Here is a 19,612-nt window from a genome sequence, read left to right on the forward strand (position 1 = left end):
AATTAGACTAATAAGTAGATTTATTAAAAAAAGTAGCCTTTTTATTATTAAATAATTTTATAGTTTACGGGTTTTAATAAACTATAAAAGCTAGTTTAATAAACGGTTTATTTAAAATAAAAGGGTTAGGTTTATATAATTAAACGTTTTAAGGGGCGCTAATAATAATAAAAATAACGTATTAGTTATTTATATTTACGATGCGAAGTTATTAAAAATATAGTTTATTAATTTTATTTATAATTTTGATAGTTTTATATTAATTTATTTACTTTAAATAAAGTTTAAAAAGAGAGGAGAAGAGCCGTTTTAATAGCTAAAGTATAATTATTATCCTAATTAATATAATTTAGACCGTTTTTTTTAATCCTTATTAAGTATATAACTAAAGTTTTAATTAAATATTGTATTAAGCCTATGATAATATTAATTAAAATTATTAATAAGTCTAGTTAAAAGCTAGTTTTATAAGCGCCCTTAGTCCGACGTATCCGCACTTCTAAATAGGTTTATTATTAAGTTTTTAAATTATATTAATTAATAAGGAATAATCTAGTTAAATAACTAGTTATACTCGTTAAAGCGTTTTATTAATTTTAATTTTAACTCGTTATTCGTTTTATTATACTATTATAGTATTTTATATTTAAGCCCGATCCGGTTTTATATATCCGCGTTCTTTTTTACTTTTTATTTTATTCGTTTTTTAAAGTTATTATATCCCCTATTTTATTAAATAAAAAATCCTTTTTTATATATTTTTATTTTTATATTTTAATTATTTAATTACTTTTTTTAAATTAGAGTTTTACTACCCATATTCGTTTTAATTATTATACCGTTTTTTTTAATTAATTATTTAAAACCTTTTTAATTAAATCGGGTTTTTTCTCGCTTATTTTCTTATTTAATAAAAAAGGGATTTTTAAAAAGAGAGATTATTAAAAATATATAGGGTATAAAAGACTCTCATAGTACGGTATTTTAAAAAAATTACTAATACTTATAAAAATAATATAAAATACCTTTTTTAATCGGGTTAATACGGCCTTAATTAATAAAATTATAATTAAAAAAAAGAGGATAATATTAGCCGGATTAGAAGGGTAAACTTCTTAATCGTTTTATATTATTATATTTAAAAATAAATTATTAAAAAAGCTCTAGTTCGATTTTAAAAGGTATATATATAATTAAAATAAAAATCTACGCTATTGAACTTATTATTTTTAATCGGGGCCCTTCTTTTTATATTTTATTCTAATTAGCCCTTTTATAAATACTTATACTTAATTAGCTTTAAAAAAGAACTACTAGGACTAATCGCCCCACCCTATTCTACTACTTAATTTTTATATTTATACGTACTTACTAAGTAAAAAAAAAAAAAAAAATTAATTTATTTAGCCCTTTACCCGCGCTTTTAAACCTTCCTTTTTTTTTTATACCTACTATTATAAGTTAGTTTATTAAATTAATATAAATACCCTACTTTTTTATTATTTAACTCGCTTATTATACTTTACTTATCTTTACTTATTTATAATATACTACTTATTATATCCTTATTAATTATTATACTTCCCCGTAGTTAAGTTAAAAGAGGTAATAGAAGTAGTAAGTATAAAAAGTATACGTATTACTTTATTAAAGCTTAGTTTTAAACTAAGTATAATAAGTCCTTTTTTATTAAGTAGTAGTAGTAGTAGCTATATTATAAAGAGCTTAAGTATAAGGAGCCTAAGTATAAGGAGCTAGAGCTTAAGCTAGAGGCTATATAAATTAACCTTACGCTATTACCTCCCCTAGAGACCCCTTTTACTCGTTAAGTAAATATTATAATTACTTTTTTTATTTATCTTAATATTATTTAACTAACTTATTATATTAAAATACTCTAATTATTAAAGTTATTAATATAATTAGTATATTATTACCTTAGTTATTAATAACCCCGGCTTTTTTTTTAAGGCCTATTACGTTAATAATATTATTCTTAAAAATACTCTAGATTAATACCTTATTATTAATAATAATAGTACTTTAACCCTTTTTAATAATAATACTCCCCCTAAAAAAACTAAAAAAAGTAATAAAAAAGCTATTATTAAAAAAGTTAATAATTCTATAGTTATTATTAATATAGTATACGCTCTTATTAATATTCCTAAAGAGACTCGTATTATATTACGTAATAAGTTAGATTTAGAGTGTTATTAGAACTAGCTCCTCTTTTATAATAATAAGTTTATTATAGACGCTATTTATAAAGTATTTAAGGACTATATTTTATTATTTAAAGAGGTTATTAAGCTCTATAAGCTATATACTACCTAGTACTGCGACTTTTAATATAAGTTCCTTTTTATTTACTTTTTTAATTAATATAATTACTTTTTTAATAATTATACTAAGGTTTTTAAACTATACCCTAAGCTTAATAATTTAAATAACGATACTAGCGCTTACTAAACTATATATAACCTACTACTTAACTAGCTAAATAAAATTACTTTTATTACTATTTAGTATTTTACTAAGTTTTTTATTAACTATAAAGTTACTTTTTTTAATTAATAATTTTTATTTTATTATTTTATTCGTATTATTTTTATTACCTTAGCTCTTATAATATTTAAATATATTAATTATAAAAAAAGAGCTTAATAAGGATTTTTTTAAAAGCGAGAAGTATATTATAAATAAGAACTTCTATACTAAGATCCGTCCCCCTAACGGAGCAATCCGCCGGGGCCGTACTATATATTACGTATTAAGGAAAACTAAGTATATTATGCTCTATACTTAACTACTAATTAAAATAGCTCTTAACCTTCTCCTATTTCTAGCTATTTAGAGGGTAAGCTATACTTATTTTAATATATATAAAACCTCTTAATACTAGCCTACGTAAATAGCTAAATCTTATATTATATACTCCTTTTTATTAAGGGTTAAGAAGCCCCTTATATATTCCCTTATATTTATAATATAGCCTATATTAAAAGAATTTTTAGCTCCGTAAAATATAATTTTTAAGTTAGTATTAATATACTAAATTTTAATATTTATATTAACTTAGCTATTTATAGCGTTTATATTATTACTTAGCTAAATTCTATATTATTAAAAAGTACTTTACTAATTCTTAGGTATACTTATATTAGTTACGATAGCTATAATATCGAGCTAGCTAAGGGTACCTAGCCCGAGAGGGATAAACTTATTAATAAGTATTTTTAGGTTCTCGTTAAAGTAATATTTTAATTAACTAATTTCTTAACTAGTTATTTAACTAGCTATTTAAGTAGTAGTTTATATATTAATAGGTTTATTTAGTAAATTTATTTAGTAAATTTATTTAGTTTAAATAAAGCTTTAGGTAATATTAAAAGTAATAAGAATAAAAAAAATCTTTATGAGCTTTAAAAAGTAGTAAATATTAGCCTATTTAGCCCTTTTTTTAAAAAACTTTTATATTACTATTAAAATTTAAAACCTTTGCGGTTAAAAAAGGCCGCTTCTAACTATTATAGCCGACTATTATAATTAACTATTATAACTAACCTCTATTATTAACCTTTTTAACTAGTACTACTACGTAAAGGGCAGCTTACCTATCCTAAATTATATAGTAGTTTTTATATCGAAATTATTATATTACGTTAAGCGCGTACTTAGGGTATATTACGCATATTATATAGTTAAAAAGTATACTATATTATATAATTTTTTTTAAAAACGTAATCCTATTAAGGTCGATCTTTTATACCTATAAAGCTAGAAAAAAACCACTATATACTAAGATCTATAATATTTATAAGGGCCTTATTATTATAAAATACTTTATAAATATTAATAAGGAGCTCTTTATTTAAAAAAAAAGAGACCTTATTATAAATAGTTATACTTTAGGTATTAAGTATTATACTCGCTACTATATATAAAATAATAAAGCTCTCTTATTACCCCTTATTAATTATATTACTTAGGCTCCTATTCTTAGCTTTTATTTACTTAGGCTTACCCTTAGTTCTTTTATTTTGAATATTAATAATCGTTTTTTGATATTTAACTCTATTAATAATATTACGTAAACCGAGTTATATAATCCTTTTATTAATACTATTAATATTAGTAGCTCTCGTTGTAATTTTAAAATAAATAGTACTTATAATATTTATAAATTAGCTAATAAGTCTAATATTATTATTATAATTAGTACTTTACTTAGCTCTCTTTTTACGTAGCGTAGTATTTACTATAGTTAATTTATTATATATATACTTATTTAAGTACTTAATTTCTATTTTTTTTAATATCGATACGGTATTAATATTATTCGAGTTTAACCCTCTCGCTTTAGTATAGACAGATTAGTACGGCTTATTATTAATATAACGGATATATAAAAAAATATAGAGGTTATAAAGAGGGAGGAAGGGGTAATATATTAAATTATAAACTTAGGCTTAGGCTTAAGGGTTACGAAGTAGATTATTATAAAAGAGGATAAGTAGTATATTATTTAGTATATAGTCCCTTATTTAGAGGCAGGTCGGCGCTACTTATAGCCCGTTTTTTAAAAACGTATTAGGTATAAGTAACCGATTTAACCTTAATTATATATATATTAATTATAAAATACTAATTATATAATACTTACTTTAGTAATAGGTAAATCGATTAATATACTAACTACTTATTTAATAACTCCTTTTGTCTAGTTACTACTTAATAACCCTTACTATTTATTTTCTTTTTATAACTTATATAGCTATAAATAAGCTTTATATAGTACTTAAATCCGCTAGCTCTTTTACTTAAAAAGATTTTCTAACTTTATTACCCTAAACAGGTAGCTAAGTAAGTAATAAGTACTATAGTAAGTCTCTACGTATCTACTAATTTCGTAATATTTATAAGTATATATATTACGTCGAAAATATATATTACGTTAAAAATATATATTATATTAAATATATTATATATTATATTAATTTTCTTTTCTTTACTAAGTATAATATCCTTTTATTAAACTAAAGTACTATATATTAGTTATACTAATTATATTCTACTTTACCTAAAGAATTTATATCTACTTACCTACTTATAATAGCCTTTAATAGTAATAATAGCCCGAGCCCCCTATTCGCTATTATTATTAATATAATAATCGAGCGCTATACCTTTTAGGGTATTAAAGTTAAAAGATTTAGCCCGCGGGCTAATAAGGCTCGAATAATTATTATATAATAATTAGAGGCTAAAAAAGCTAGCTAAGGCCCTATACTAAAGTCTAATCCGAGCTTAAAAATATAGCTCGCTAGTTAAATAGAGTTTAAAAAGGATAATACTACTATTATAATAATAATAAATATACGTCTTCCTCTAGTTCTTTTTTTTTATTAATAAATAACTAATTAATAATTTCTCTTTTTTTTTAACCCGAGCCTAATAACGAGGAGTATATTAATTTAGTAAGTACGTAGCTAGAATAATAGTAATAATGTTAATAATAGTACTAATAGTATAAAAGGTCCCCTAAGTAGTAATAATAATATTATTAATAATAAAAAGAGACTACCGAAGGCCCTAAAGAGTAATAATAATATTATAATATCTATATACTAATAGTATTAGTACTATAATAATTCTAAAAAAAATAGTATAAGTTATAATAATATAGAGAAGGCGTTTATAATATTTAAATTAATATAATACTTATTATTAGTTATATATTTTCGCTTAATATTACTATTACTTAGATTTATATAAGAGGAATATAACTTATTTATAACTCCTAAAACTCCTAATAACTCTATAGTAACGATAATTTAGGTAGTAATTATTATATATATAACTACTACCGTTAATAATAGCTCGAGTATTATGGGGGAAGCGACCTGCCCCCTCTTCTTAGTAAGGTACCCATAAGACTCTGCTCTGCTACAATATCTTGAGTTTCAAAGACTGTGAGCGGTAATAAATAACTTCGGCCAAGCAAAGCCATCTAATTTCGAATGAAAATTACCCAACAGATAAAATTTGGCATCAATTGTATTTTTGCTGCTATTATGCCAAGTGCGTACCATTTGATCTCATGACCTTGCCCTACGAATGCTGCATCGGCAAGTAAATTGAGGACGTAGTCAGGATTCAAGAATGACTTGCGACGTTAACATAATGGACTGTGTAAAACCGGACGAACACAGAGCCCACGTTGACTTCGCCCCCGCCAGGCTCAGTGGTAACCATGGTGCTACAACTCTTTCATAGGGCTTTTCCAGTCTGGAATCGGGCTGATTACGTCGATGTTCTTGTATTAATTCGACGGACTATGCCCAGAACGAGCTTCAACTGGCTTTTGTGGATATAGTATCAGTTAAAATACAGTTGTGATTGGGACTGAGTCAGGATGCGAGGTCCACTTTCACTTTGTGGAAATTAAGAGCCAAGAAGCTCATGATCACCGATAAGTAATGTTGAAAAGTTGGTTATTATTCAGGGTCAGTTCAATTTAGTTAGCCATGGGTTCGCAGTGCAATTCATCCACAAATACCTGCCACACGACTCGTGTTGCCTGCCAGTTCCGTCTTGAGGCAGTTGCTGTCCGTGACAATTAAGCTTTCCTCGGAATCTAAAGCAATCAGAGTCGATGATAGTTCTCCTAGAAATTTGTATATAACATCACCTTTCCTCCAATTGACAAGAGCTAGTAAAAGAACCTCTCAACCATCACAATGAATTCACCTTGTCTAAGCCGTTAGAAACATCAAATCAACCAGCGAATCAACAACAAGATCATCATCGTCAACTTCAGACATTCGAAATGAAGTTCACTATCTTCGTCACTGCCTTCGCCATCATCAGCGGCGTAGCTGCCAAGGTATGTCCAAGTCACTTAGCAACAAACGTTTCGCTGTGAACTATTTGGTGTTAGTCTAGCGCTAACCCAAGATACAGGACTGCTGCTGCAACGTTCTGCCCGCCAACGAGTGCGATTGCAAGGGTCCGTATGCTGACAACGTCAACTGTGACGAGATCTGCCGCATCAGGAATAGCTTCAGCTGCTGAGCCGCATAAGAAATGAGATGGATTGACACCAATCTGGAGTCTGAACTGGAATCTTCGATGGAGGCGGATATGAGATAGACACTGCTTGAATTGGACGATGTGGGTTGCTTTGTTACAGCGGGTTTCCATTACATATCACTGCCAATACGTAGCTCATTTGTCCAGCAATATGGTCTCCGCTATAGGATTGCAGTATATGGTTGATCTTACAAATAAATGTTTGATAACATTAGAGTTGAGCATGACGTTCCAATGGGGTGTTTAGTGAGTGCTGGTAAGGTTGTCTGTTAGATCTGTCCGCATTTCTCATACCGACCAATACATAATGCAAAATGCTGTAAGTGGGCTGCTTGTGGTCGCAGTCAGTACCTTACATATAAAATGCGGAGATGATAGACCCGTTGGTCTCCTCGAGAACATGAATCTTTCCGTTCGTATTATAAATGCTTTATCGCATTATACTAACCAAGCACAACTCGAATATTGATTGAAGGAAGAAAGTGTAAACTCGAGGCGAGAGAAAAAACCCATTTCCAGACTTGGGTCTAGTTTTGATTGTGTCCAATATGCTTACCCCGGACCTATTGGACGAACGGTAGTTCACTGGATCTTGGCGGGTAGCAACCTGAAGCAGCACAAGGGTCGTGTTGTGACCTTCTCTCGGAGGCCTCGCTCCGGTTTCGACCCCGGAGACAGGAGATTCGTGGAATATATCCCCTTATATTTCGCTAGTGACCGGAAAGACTTCTCTGATATTGAGAAGCTCTTGGGAGTTCTTCCAAAGCGTTCGTGAAGGCCGAGAAAGCGACCGCTCGTTAACATCATGTGAGCATCGAGAGTGATGATATGGGAGTCACTGAGATGGCAGCTTTATTTAAGAGTTGGTCGGTCAGCCGAGCTTGATCGAGATGATTGGATTCCAGACAACCTAAAGGTTTGAAAGAATAAAGTTAAAGTCATACGTCTAGAAGTAGCCAGTACAGCAGCAAAATGAAGTTTTCGCTAACCACTTTTCTCGCTGTGGCAGTCGCCTCTGCCGAGGCCCACTGTAAGTCTGACTGTCAATCATACGCATCTCACAAAAAGCACAAAGCCAGCGCTGCACACAAAACAATACAAGGTAGCTCTGACTTCTTTGACCACAGACACCTTCGGTCGCCTCGTCTACGGCGGCACAACCTACCCCGAATGGCAACACGTGCGCAAGACGCTCAATTTCTACACCAACGGCCCGGCCGACGGTGTATCGTCGACGCAGATTCGCTGCTATGAAGCAGACGCCGCTGACCGCGGCACGGTGACAACGCTGCCGGTATCGGCAGGCTCAACAATCGGATTTGCGGCCAACGGGGTCGTAGGACACCCGGGACCGGCGAGCTTCTACATGGCCAAGGTGCCGACCGGCCAAACCGCGGCGACGTGGGACGGCAGCGGGGCGGTGTGGTTCAAGATCTACCACGAGAGGCCGACTATTACGAGCAGTGGGTTGGAGTGGGCTTCTACCAGTGAGTTGTTTCCAATTTTCTGCCTTCTTTTTTGGTGTCTCCAGAGTAATATGACGGAGAAGAGACTCGCTGAGTGTTAAGGAAAAGTTTGGAAATGGGGGAAACAGGGCAGAAAAGAGGAGAAATGCAGAGACTAAAAAGCTTTCTGCGGGTTTCAAAAGAATAGGGACCCTCTCACTTTTATTGGAGAGTGTGTGAATCGCGTGCCCGCAACAGATTCCCTTCGCATAGGGCTGATTCAGCGTTTTGTGGGCTCGTGGGGGTTTTCTCGTCAGTTGGACAAGCAAAAGCTGATGATACATAACGTCACAGACACTCAAGTCCTCTCTGCCAAGATTCCGGCGTGCATCCCATCAGGCGAGTACCTCGTCCGCGTCGAGCACCTGGCGCTCCATGGCGCCGCCACGGAGGGCGGCGCGCAGTTCTACCTCGCGTGCGCGCAGGTGTCCGTGTCTGGGGGCGGGAGCACCAGCCCATCGGGCCTCGTGTCGTTCCCGGGGGCGTACAAGTCTACGGACCCGGGGATCCTGTTCCAGCCGTACTGGCCCACGCCGACGAGCTACACTAACCCGGGACCGGCCCCGTTCAGCTGCTGAAAATCTTGTGAGGGAGATGCCGGGATTCCGGAAGCTCGGGAGGCGAGGACCGGGGTGGTTTCTGGATGGTTTGAGTTGATGGGAGGGTTCCACTTCCCGTCGCAGGGATCGTTCATCCGTCTGATGGTTGATGGGACGTGATGGTGGTCTAGGCTGGGCATGATTCGGCGGACTTTGATTCAACTGATTTCCAAGTTTTTGTTGGGGTTCACTTCAATAGGAGACTACGTACCTTACACTACCTATCACACTGCCTATGTCATTCTGAGCCTGGGGCATGATCTGAGAGTCTCGACCATCATTTCCCCTCTTCCCCCGGTTGCCCCAGGAAAGCCACCCAAGCCACCTGGAGTAGCGTAGGTCGCCGGATTGGAATGTAGCGGAGGTTTCCCTCCTGGCGACTGGCTCATGGGCTATTTCCAGCATACAATCTGGCGGACTAGCGCGGTGCCGTGGCTGTTTGGGTTAGGTCCGCGCGTCCCGCTTATGGTTAGGGATGGTCCTGGGATGTTGTGGGATAGTGAGGGATGAGATGTTCGGCTGGCCGCCACAGGGATGTAGGTGATGTCAGGAATTGCGGGGATTTATACGTCATTCACGCGAGAGGCGTGGCGCAAAGCTTGAGATCTTCATCGTGCCCTTTTTTCTCTCACTCGCATTTCCCTCGCTCTCTCACTCGATGTCTCTACTCAGTCACACCACCCCCGGCCCGGCCACGTCGTCTGCTTTTTTGTTCTGAGCTCCCGTAATTCCCATCGCCCGATCGTGTTCAGTGCTCTTTTATTGAATGTACCTTACTTACCTAATCCCCCCTAATTACGTCTCCGTGGTCTGGCCTGATTCCCATCCGTGATCTGCATAGATCTACAACCTAAGCTCACCTCCTACAAGTACAATTCACGCCGAGAAGCTCGATACCTCCCGTCCCCGAGTGCTACCCTGTTTCCACATTCCCATCATCTCGTCAAACCCATCTACACCTATCGAAATCGCGACAAAACTCACCTTCTGGAGGCAACACATGCTCTCGTCACAGTCGATTAAACAGATCACCAACCCCTTACCGCACCCCCATCGAAAGATATCATGATGAAGATGAACACGGTCACGATGGATGAGTACGGAGCTCCGTGCTTCCCTCACGAGACCCTTCTCACCCCTCCCGAGTCCCCCGAGCTCAAGCCTCCCGAGGTCCCCGAAGTCAAAGAAGCTGCTTCCGGCAACACCACCAGCATTCCCATCCGCAAGAGCAGAAGCCCCTCCTCCAAGAGATGGAATGGCGACGGCAAGGGAATCCAGGTCGATATCGGTGCCCGCCTGCGCGAGTACCTCGACTGCCTCAACAACCGCAAATTCGATGTCATCGGCAACCACCTGGCCGACACTCTCATGCGCAACAACCGCAGCCAGACACGCGAAGAGCACGTCGAACGTCTTCGATCGCGCGTCGAGGGCCTCGCGAGCTTCAAGATCAAAATCGACACCCTCCTCGTCGACAAGAAGGCCCAGGCCGTGGCCGTGCGATACATCAACCGCGTCACACTCGCCGACGCAATGATGGATGTCGATCCTGTCGGCACGACATACGAATTCGACGAGCAGTGTTTCGTGTGGTTTGACGACAGGGGCAAGATCTCCCGCATGCTCACGCTGCAGGACAACGACGGCATTCGCCTGCAGACACCCGAGGCCGCGACCACGCCACGCTTCTTCATGCGGAGTCTTCCCGCGGAACCCATTGATTTGGCGGCAACCTATCGCAAGTACGTCGCTAGCATCAACCGGCGTAGCATGGTCAAGGAGTTCCCTCGCTACTGCAAGAAGGAGCTGCGACACAACAACCGCGTTCTCTCGGTGCAGGACTACGCGCGCAGCATGCAGTATAGCCAAGAAGCGATTTCGGGACTGTGGTTCAACATCCAGGAGTTGCTCGTCGACGAGGAGACGCAGCAGGTTGCTGTAAGGCTGCAGATCTCGGGGACGCCGGTGCAGGAGTTTGCGGACGCGAAGCCGAACGGGAAGAGTGTCAAGTTTCACCAGCACTGTATGTATCGCTACGACAAGGGCAAGATCGCCCTCGTATGGGCGACGATGGAGCTTGATTCGTACCGCAGACAGTTGCAGGAGAAGCCTGGTGACAGGAGAACGTCGTCTATGTTGGGCATCAACTGAGCCCAGAGACACAACAACTTCAACAGGGCTGTATTGTATTATTAGCTTACGACTTGACGGACTTTGGGTTTACATTGGAAAGACAGGAGCCGGAAAGGTTCGGAGCGTGGCGCTCTGACGCTGGGAGTTTTGGATCTTTCTGGGTTCAGGGTCAGCTTTGAGATAATTGTAATACGCGGTTGCTACATGGCAACATATCTCCCCTGAAAGAATTTAGACACGATTCTCGGTGACAATGTACACACAACCTACTATTTCATATCCAACTGCCACGGAGTCAGCAACGGGAATATCATCCAGATGCTATTCTACTAAGTCTCTAAATTGGCATATCCGCTATCATTCGGTATCATCTCAGGTCACGGAGTAGGTCATAACACCGGGCTGCCTAACGATGCCAGATCACGAGAGCCCTGAATGTTAGACAAATTCCTCGAATAAGGAGACTTGCACAAAAACAGCACGTTGTCTTTCGATCTTGATTGACACCCCGTAACAGCAGGGTGTTGGGCAAGGGATCGCTATCTCATCTAAGGTACTTATCAATCGTCTGTTACCATCTTTCATTCCGCTTCATGTCGCGCTTAGGCGATTCTTTTGAGATTAAGTCTGCCTTCTTGTGCAGGGATCAACGCCGGGCAAATTCAGGCGCGTTCGTCCCCTTAGTCCTACCTCTAATCCTTACGACGCATGTTATGCTGAGATGTGCATCTTGCCGCAGAAGGAAATCTGTGGCATCCAATCGACTATGCTCCAGTGCAAGACCGAGTAGGAAGCCGTGTCCCTCTCGATAGATACTTTCGTATCTGCTCCACCTCCCAAAAGCATCCTCGTGATGTTGGGTCGGTCACTGGGAACGAATTCTGTCAAAGATAGATAGATCTATCTAAGGAGTTTGGGTAGGTACATACCCTTTCCGAACCTATCGCTTGGGCACCCGTCAGCTGAGATACCGTGCCGAGATCGAAGCATCATTGTGGGAAACGTGCCACCACAATGCATTGAGTTCAAAGTTCTTTGCATAAGCCAAAGGAGTTCACGATTGTTTGGGCTGCCGTTTGCTGTGTAATTACACCGAGATGTCGTGGTAAAAGCAGTTGCTGTCAATAATATGGAGCACAATATCACTCGATAGCAACGCGATATAGTCCACTAAATAAACAAAAGTAACAATGAAGCCCGATGATACAATGCGCAGCCGCTCTCAGGTTCGATCTCAATGGGATTTCGTAGAGGGGCGTTTAACAGCCAAAAGGTATGCTCATATCCCGATCATTTCGATATCTCTACCCCATTAGTAGCACCTACAACCGTATGATTAGCCTAGACATGGATAGAAAGCCAGATTTCCATACCCAGAGCCGTTTTAATGCTGCCATAGATGGCAAACTGGCCAGCGGTGAGCCCACCAATCATAAACAGACGTGCCGGAAGCCCAGAAAATGAACCACGGAGTCCAAGCTCGCCCGCAATCTTGTAAAGACGAAACGCGGTACTTTCACCAGGCAATCCCTTTGTCTTGTTGATTCTGGACAGCATGGTGTCAGCTGGTTGCGAGATGACAGCCGCGGCACAACCTGATAAGAGACCGGATCCCATGTTAATCATGAGCTGTGTAGTGCCGGTCTTGGAGTTATCGAGACGGGCGAAGAAAAACTCGGAAATCTTTTCGAATGAAACGAATTTTGTAACCGTGTAAGGAACTCTTTGCTGGTGTCAGTACGTGCAGCAACGCAGGCCAAGAAAGTAGTGAAACACAGCCTACTGTTTGAACAAAATTGGCCCAAATCCGGAGTATAATGCACCAACACCCTCATGCTTCAGAATCTTGCTAAAACCACCTACCAACCCGTTGGCGAAGCCAGGCACGGACACGAGTCGGATACGCGTAGCTTCCGCGGGACAAAGTGTGACAGCAGAACAACATTCAGCAAAGGCTGCCGAAACGGAGTAGACTGCCGTACGATTTCTTCTAGCTTTCTCGATTCCAAAGATCTCAATCGATTGTTTCTTGAAGAGTTCATACAGGCCGAACTTGACGCCTCCTTGGATAAAGTAGCCGGCGAATGTCGGGCCCAGACCTGTGAGTAGAGAACCGACACCTTCGTTGCGTATCAGTTGGCGGAAACCCGTGATCATACCGCGGTTATAGGTTGCTGGTTCAAGCTGGATCTTCGTCTTGACACTATGGTATTGTTATGAGTCTGGCATGTGAGAGTAAAGGTGATAAACGACGTACACATCGACGGGCGTGAAGACAGCGTGAGTTATGGAGCAACCCAAAGCACCAGCGAGCGCGAATCGAGCATACAAATCCAGTCCTTCTGGCTTCTGCATGTTGGCTTGAGCCTGAATGGCAGGATATGCGGCAGCCATTGCGAATTTTACGAGCGTGAAGGATACGGCCCCGAGAGAAGCATGTATGTAACGAGGTGGAACGATGAGGGAGAACATCATTAAGAAAACAGTCTCATGGGACGCATGCTATGACTCGGCGGGTGATACCGGGTTGTCTCGGCGAGCATTGAACGCCGTATATTACTGTCGCCGATTCCCCGCTAGACCCCGACCGGGTACCTTTATCAGCGGCCACACATAATATGGGAAATCCGTCTCCATACAAGCCGGAAGAGACATGTAACCGGCCGACATATAACCTCGCCTTCCTCTCTTTTCCTGCTGTCCGCTTGTAGGACTATTGCGACAACAGCGTGGCCTCAATTGTAGGCATACCACTTTCCCCCGGCCGACGAATCTTATCGGTCCCCGGGTTCCCGGAGGTGTGGATCCCCGAGGATCCGTCAAATGCAGCGAATCAAAATCCTTCACTCGGTTCAGGTGGGTCGCAGCTCCGTGCGTCGCCTGATATTGCCCGGAGCTCTCGGTCGATGGGGCTTCCACAGCCGGAGGGGTTATCGGTGGCATATCGCAGTGCACTATCATTTGCCGAAGCAAGCTGCATAAGTTTCCATCGTGGTTTTTATGTTTCCATTGCTAGCAGACTTTGGTAAATGCTCTGACCTCCCAAAGTATGCGATCTTCAGAGTCTATGAGCAGAAGTAAGTCGGTGCTGGAGAGCAAGAACGATTGATCGGGTCCGAGAAGGTCAATGTATCGGCGCACGTCAGCTTTCTAGAGCAAAAGTGAAAGACCAATATCTCTATCATTTTATCGAGACTTTTCCATCCAGTTGGTTCGGGTTCCCGCGGGCCTACGGATAGCTAAGCCTCAGGATCCACCGGCGAACACAATCTGCGGACCTGGGGCGATGGAAGGATGACAAGCACCCATGTCAGCTTATCCTGATTGGTGCAGGGATGGCCTGATGCTGATTTCCCCTGAGTCTTGCATGCCCTGCATCTTCGTTTTTGTGGTCAATTGGCAATCGCGAATGTCATTGAGGAATGGAAATCCAACACATAGGTTGCTGTGATGACTTGCAGTTTGCGAAAGGTACTTGGCATCCACACTGATGGAAGCCTCTAAAGTTCAGCCCTATTGTTCCACGGGCGGCTTCAAGATGCAGACACACAGTTTGCCCTAGGGCAAACAAACTTGAAAGTTGGGAAATGCCTGAGATCTTAACGACCGCCAGTTCCAAGATCCCGCCCGCCCAAATATGAACATCCCTGCATTCCCGCCGCCTTGTCTCACCGCCCCCTGTGAGGCGCGAAGAAAGGGTCCAACCTGCTCAGCTGGCAGCTTTGGTCTCGCCCTGTTGGGGGAAGGGGGCCGCTGGCAGGGAAATATTGTTACTGTTACTTCTTTAAGCGACTCGCGCTTACGGGCACTTTCTCAACAGTTTTGTCACACAACTTTCTGCTCGAGAAACACACTGTTTGATTCCTTTTCGCCTCGGCATCTTCTCGTGGAAAGCTGAGCTGAGCTGAGCTTCGCCTCGACTGCGTGACAAGGACGATGATCGAACCCACCACCGAGATCGCGCATACGAAGCGCGCTTCGCCTGTCCCATCCAGGGCGCCCAGGCTTGCTCATTCACAAAAGTTAAAGACCATTGACACGAGCCGGAGGAAGAAGCTTGTCCAATGGCTCTTTGACAACCAGACAAGTACGTCGCGAAGAGTGTGGAGGAAGCTGACAACATCTACCGATGCCGTGCATCACACCCATTCATCCTACGAGTCAATGCTGACCTGAAGTTCTCTAATTGAACAGACCTTGCCTTCCATACAACTGCCCCTCTACTCCTCACACACATCTGCATCCCCGCAGCACGTCCGTATACATCCAAGTTCATCAAACTCTCATATTACAACACGACAACCGGCAAGTATGGCGCCGGCCACGACGACCTCTACTTTGTCGCATTCTGCGTGGTTCTCCTCATTGGCATCCGAGCCGCGCTGATGCGCCACGTTCTTGAGCCCCTCGGCCGGCATTGGGGCATATCGAAGAAGAAGGATGTCGCGAGGTTCTCAGAACAGGGCTCGATGCTCACGTACTACAGTGTCCTATGGCCAGTGGGAATGGTACAGTAGATTCGCATTCTCACCTCGTGGGCATATTGTCAACTAACCGGCGAGTTCCTAGTACCTCTATTGCAAGGCGCCATACTACCTTAACATGAAGGAGCTGTGGAACAATTGGCCCCAGCGAGAGCTCGGCGGGTTGATGAAGGGATATATCATGGTACAATGGGCATACTGGGTCCAGCAGGTCATCTCAGTGAATATTGAGGCTCGGCGCAAGGACTACTGGGAGATGATTGTGCACCATGCCATCACCATCTCCCTCATTGCCGCATGCTACGCGTATCACCAAACCCGCGTTGGTCATCTCATCTTGGTCTTGATGGACGTCATTGAGTTGATCTTCCCTGTCAGTCCTCCTTGAAACAACGTCACGCACCAAACCACCTGCTAACAGTCACGACAGCTGGCCAAGTGCCTCAAATACATCGGTTTCACAACCCTCTGCGACGTTATCTTTGGCGTCTTCCTCTTGGTCTGGGTCTGGACGCGTCACGTATTCTACCTCATGACCTGCTGGAGCGTCTACTATGATCTGCCCCGATCTCTTAAAGAGCCATGCTTTCGAGGCGCTCCGGGCAATATTGAAGGCCCTTTTTCGGCATCTAAAGAGGGGTGGTCCCACCTTCTCGAACCGTTCAAGGACCCCGCGGGCACGGTATGCTTCACCGACGGCATTCGATACGGCTTCTTGACTTTTCTCCTTGCACTTGAGCTTGTCATCTGCGCGTGGTCGTTCTTCATTATTCGTGTCTCAGTGAGAGTGCTCAAGGGGGCTCCCGCCGAGGATGTTAGGAGCGATGTTGATGACGAGGAAGAGGAGGAGGAGAAGATCGAGTATGAGGAGATCGAGGCCATTGAGGAGGATGTTGGCGTGGAGTCTATTGACCTAAAGGCTTGGGACAGGTCGCCTTCCCGGAAGGAGTCTTCGAGCTCTAGGGTGAGTGGCGTTAGGACGCACAGCGGCCGGAAGGAGTTGCTCAATAGAATCGGGTGCGAGAAACAGATTGATTGAGGGCTGCGAAGATGATACGCTACATTGGCTGGCCAAGACTCGCAGACACAATAGACTCCAATTCCCCAGTTCATGACATACAACTTGCTAGATTTCTACTCTGATACTCGTGTTATCCACCCATTCATATCGTGAGACTCTAGTACGTCTACATCAAAGAGTAGCGATTCTCTCTTCTAAGTCCCAGTTTTTACGTTTACCCTCCACTACAATGGATAATCAGTTCATAAACCACTTCCGTCCAAATTGAGTAGTTTCAGAGAGGTCTGGTCCCAAAGCACCATTTTCTGGAGGCGATGTGCAGCTTCAGTCCCCTCATGAACCGGGACCGAGTGAGACCCGCTCCATTCGGAGCAATATGACGACATAAACCCTCCGATTCGGAGGGTAAAAAAACTCGTACACGTCTCAATTCTCCAGCTCGACCCTCTCCCCCTTTTCCATTCCTCAGCCTCCCGCAACAATTCTATTATCCGCCAGGGTCTGGTGGGGATGGCGAATGGCAGCCACCGTTGGAAACGTGGGTCCATATGCTGTGAATGGAGGCTGCCGAGACATGGACATTCGCATGTTCACCGGACTCAGCTGAGAGGCTTCTCAACACAGAACTTCGGACTTCACAAACTTAGATGCAACTATACGAATGCTCGCGGAGCTGAAACCAAAGCTCGTAAAAGGCGCGCTGTATGAACTGTACATATATCCCATAAATCTTCGATTACTATCAAAGGACTCCGTCTCCGTCCTCCAACGGGATAAAAGCTCAATTTTCCCCTTCTAGACTTCTGCTGACGCCCCCCCGTTTGATTAATTGTGTGCCACACACACCAACCAACAGTAGCCCCTGCATTAAGCTATCCCAAGACGGACAGCTCTCCAGTTGCGCCTGGCCTGCCTGTGTTGGGGACGCCCGCTCAAATTATTTGATCCCCTCATGATCTCGAGTCTTGCGACTCTTTTTCTTTGCGCATCGTGGAGGTGTGAGACGCGGAATTCTGAAGACAGACCTGCACCCAACCTTAACTGTCTTGATCAATTGGATCAATGATCGGAAGCTAAGGTGTCATTTGACAAGTCGAATTCACCATTAGCACGACGACCAAACGATCGCGACGACGAAGCACTTCACGAACTCCCGCCGAGACCCAAATTCCCACGATCTCTTACAACATGGGCGCAAACTACATGGAACTCCAGCCAGGCGCTCAGGTCCCGCCCCAAATGTTGAAGAGCCGCCAGACAAAAAGCTACTCGAAGCGCAAGAAGACAAGGGTATTCGCTCTCCTGCGCCGTCGGACCTGGGCGTTCCCATTGTTCCTCACGATCGCGATCCTCTCTCTCTACGCCGTCAATCCGACCGACTCTAACCCGACGTACCATTTCATATTCCCCTCCTACAAGCTCGACGATGACAGCGCCGGGACAATTCAATATGGCAAGGGACCTTGGGACATCGCCTTCGTTGCCTTCTACACAATATTCCTCACCTTCACCCGTGAGGTCTGCATGCAAGAGCTCCTGACGCCCCTCGCTCGCGCATGGGGCATCAAATCCCGCGCCAAGCGCGCACGCTTCGCGGAGAACATGTACACAGCACTCTACGTGACCGTCATCGGGCCCTGGGGTCTCCACGTCATGAGCCGTACGCCAGTGTGGTATTTCGACACCCACGGGATGTATGAGGGCTTCCCGCACCGCACGCACGATGCCAGCTTCAAGTGCTACTACCTCCTACAGGCAGCGTTCTGGGCGCAGCAGGTGGTGGTGATGGTGCTGGGCTTGGAGCAACGGCGCAAGGACTTCCATGAGCTTGTCGCCCACCACGTCGTCACGGTTGCGCTCGTTGCGCTGAGTTATCGCTTCCATTTTGCGTATATGGGTATTGCGGTGTACATCACGCACGATATCAGCGATTTCTTCCTGGCAGTGTCAAAGTCGCTGAATTATCTCGACAACAAGCTTCAAGGGGTGTCGTTTGGGGTGTGTATCGCAGTGTGGATCTACCTCCGGCACTACATCAATCTGCGGATTCTCTATTCTGCGCTGCCTGGATCCGAGTTCAGTACCGTTGGGCCATATGAGCTGAACTGGGAGACTGAGCAGTATAAGTGTCCGCTGTCAAACTTCATCACCTTTGGCCTCCTGGCTTTGTTGCAGGCACTGAACCTGTTCTGGCTGTATTGCTTACTGCGCAGCGCTTACAAGTTTGTCTTCTTGGGGGTTGCCAAGGATGATAGATCGGAGGACGAGGAAGTTCCCACAGCTCAGCGCGTCGTTCAAAAGGAAGGACATGTAATGACAGCGTCGGATGTGTCATCCCACAGTCTTGATGAACCCAGGCCTCTATTATCGCAAGACTCTGTGCAGCAGAGAAGGCCTAGAAAGGCAACGACATAGTCGAGGTGGAGAGAAAACAAGCAGTCAGACAGAGTAGACAATTAGCGCGAGACTGTTGAAGGTTCGCACAACATGGCATGGAAGTCTGAGTGAGCAGATGAAGTACGTATAGTTGTTGACCCCACTAAGGTTTGGCTATGTGATACTACGTTAAGCGGAAGTCGGTGAAACCGTAATTCAACTCAGTACTGGCCTAAAAGGGGGATGTTTTAATCTCGAGACTCACAATGATGATATGCTTACACCAAGTTGAAGGGAAGGCATGAATCTCTGTCGTACAAAAACGGAACCGTAATTGCCGGCCAGCAATTACGCCTTATTTACCACAATCTCAAAACATGGAAGACCTCTATTACATAA

General features: G+C 42.4%; 5 protein-coding genes across 5 annotated transcripts; 4 read left to right on the forward strand and 1 right to left on the reverse strand.

Moving 5' to 3' along the window:
* Positions 1-8,067: 8,067 nt before the first annotated feature.
* On the forward strand, positions 8,068-9,178 carry CCOS01_06484 (glycosyl hydrolase family 61; the record flags this gene model as incomplete). Its single annotated transcript, XM_060454652.1, has 3 exons — positions 8,068-8,125; positions 8,223-8,582; positions 8,895-9,178. 3 exons carry the CDS (start codon positions 8,068-8,070, stop codon positions 9,176-9,178), a joined length of 702 nt encoding a protein of 233 aa, XP_060314352.1.
* Positions 9,179-10,264: 1,086 nt separating this feature from the next.
* On the forward strand, positions 10,265-11,350 carry CCOS01_06485 (SnoaL-like polyketide cyclase; the record flags this gene model as incomplete). Its single annotated transcript, XM_060454653.1, has 1 exon — positions 10,265-11,350. One exon carries the CDS (start codon positions 10,265-10,267, stop codon positions 11,348-11,350), a length of 1,086 nt encoding a protein of 361 aa, XP_060314353.1.
* Positions 11,351-12,673: 1,323 nt separating this feature from the next.
* Positions 12,674-13,726, reverse strand: CCOS01_06486 (uncharacterized protein; the record flags this gene model as incomplete). The annotated part of the gene is made up of 3 exons (XM_060454654.1): positions 12,674-13,055; positions 13,116-13,535; positions 13,590-13,726. The coding sequence occupies 3 exons, from the start codon at positions 13,724-13,726 to the stop codon at positions 12,674-12,676; spliced, it is 939 nt and encodes a 312-aa protein (XP_060314354.1).
* A 1,542-nt stretch (positions 13,727-15,268) lies between these two features.
* Positions 15,269-16,855, forward strand: CCOS01_06487 (TLC domain-containing protein; the record flags this gene model as incomplete). The annotated part of the gene is made up of 4 exons (XM_060454655.1): positions 15,269-15,419; positions 15,527-15,840; positions 15,902-16,189; positions 16,247-16,855. 4 exons carry the CDS (start codon positions 15,269-15,271, stop codon positions 16,853-16,855), a joined length of 1,362 nt encoding a protein of 453 aa, XP_060314355.1.
* A 1,170-nt stretch (positions 16,856-18,025) lies between these two features.
* On the forward strand, positions 18,026-19,252 carry CCOS01_06488 (TLC domain-containing protein; the record flags this gene model as incomplete). Its single annotated transcript, XM_060454656.1, has 1 exon — positions 18,026-19,252. The coding sequence occupies one exon, from the start codon at positions 18,026-18,028 to the stop codon at positions 19,250-19,252; it is 1,227 nt and encodes a 408-aa protein (XP_060314356.1).
* Between the last annotated feature and the right edge of the window lie 360 nt (positions 19,253-19,612).

This window comes from Colletotrichum costaricense, assembly GCF_030867565.1.
Source record: "Colletotrichum costaricense strain IMI 309622 chromosome Unknown Scaffold_6.1, whole genome shotgun sequence".
In the NCBI taxonomy this organism is placed as follows: domain Eukaryota; kingdom Fungi; phylum Ascomycota; class Sordariomycetes; order Glomerellales; family Glomerellaceae; genus Colletotrichum; species Colletotrichum costaricense.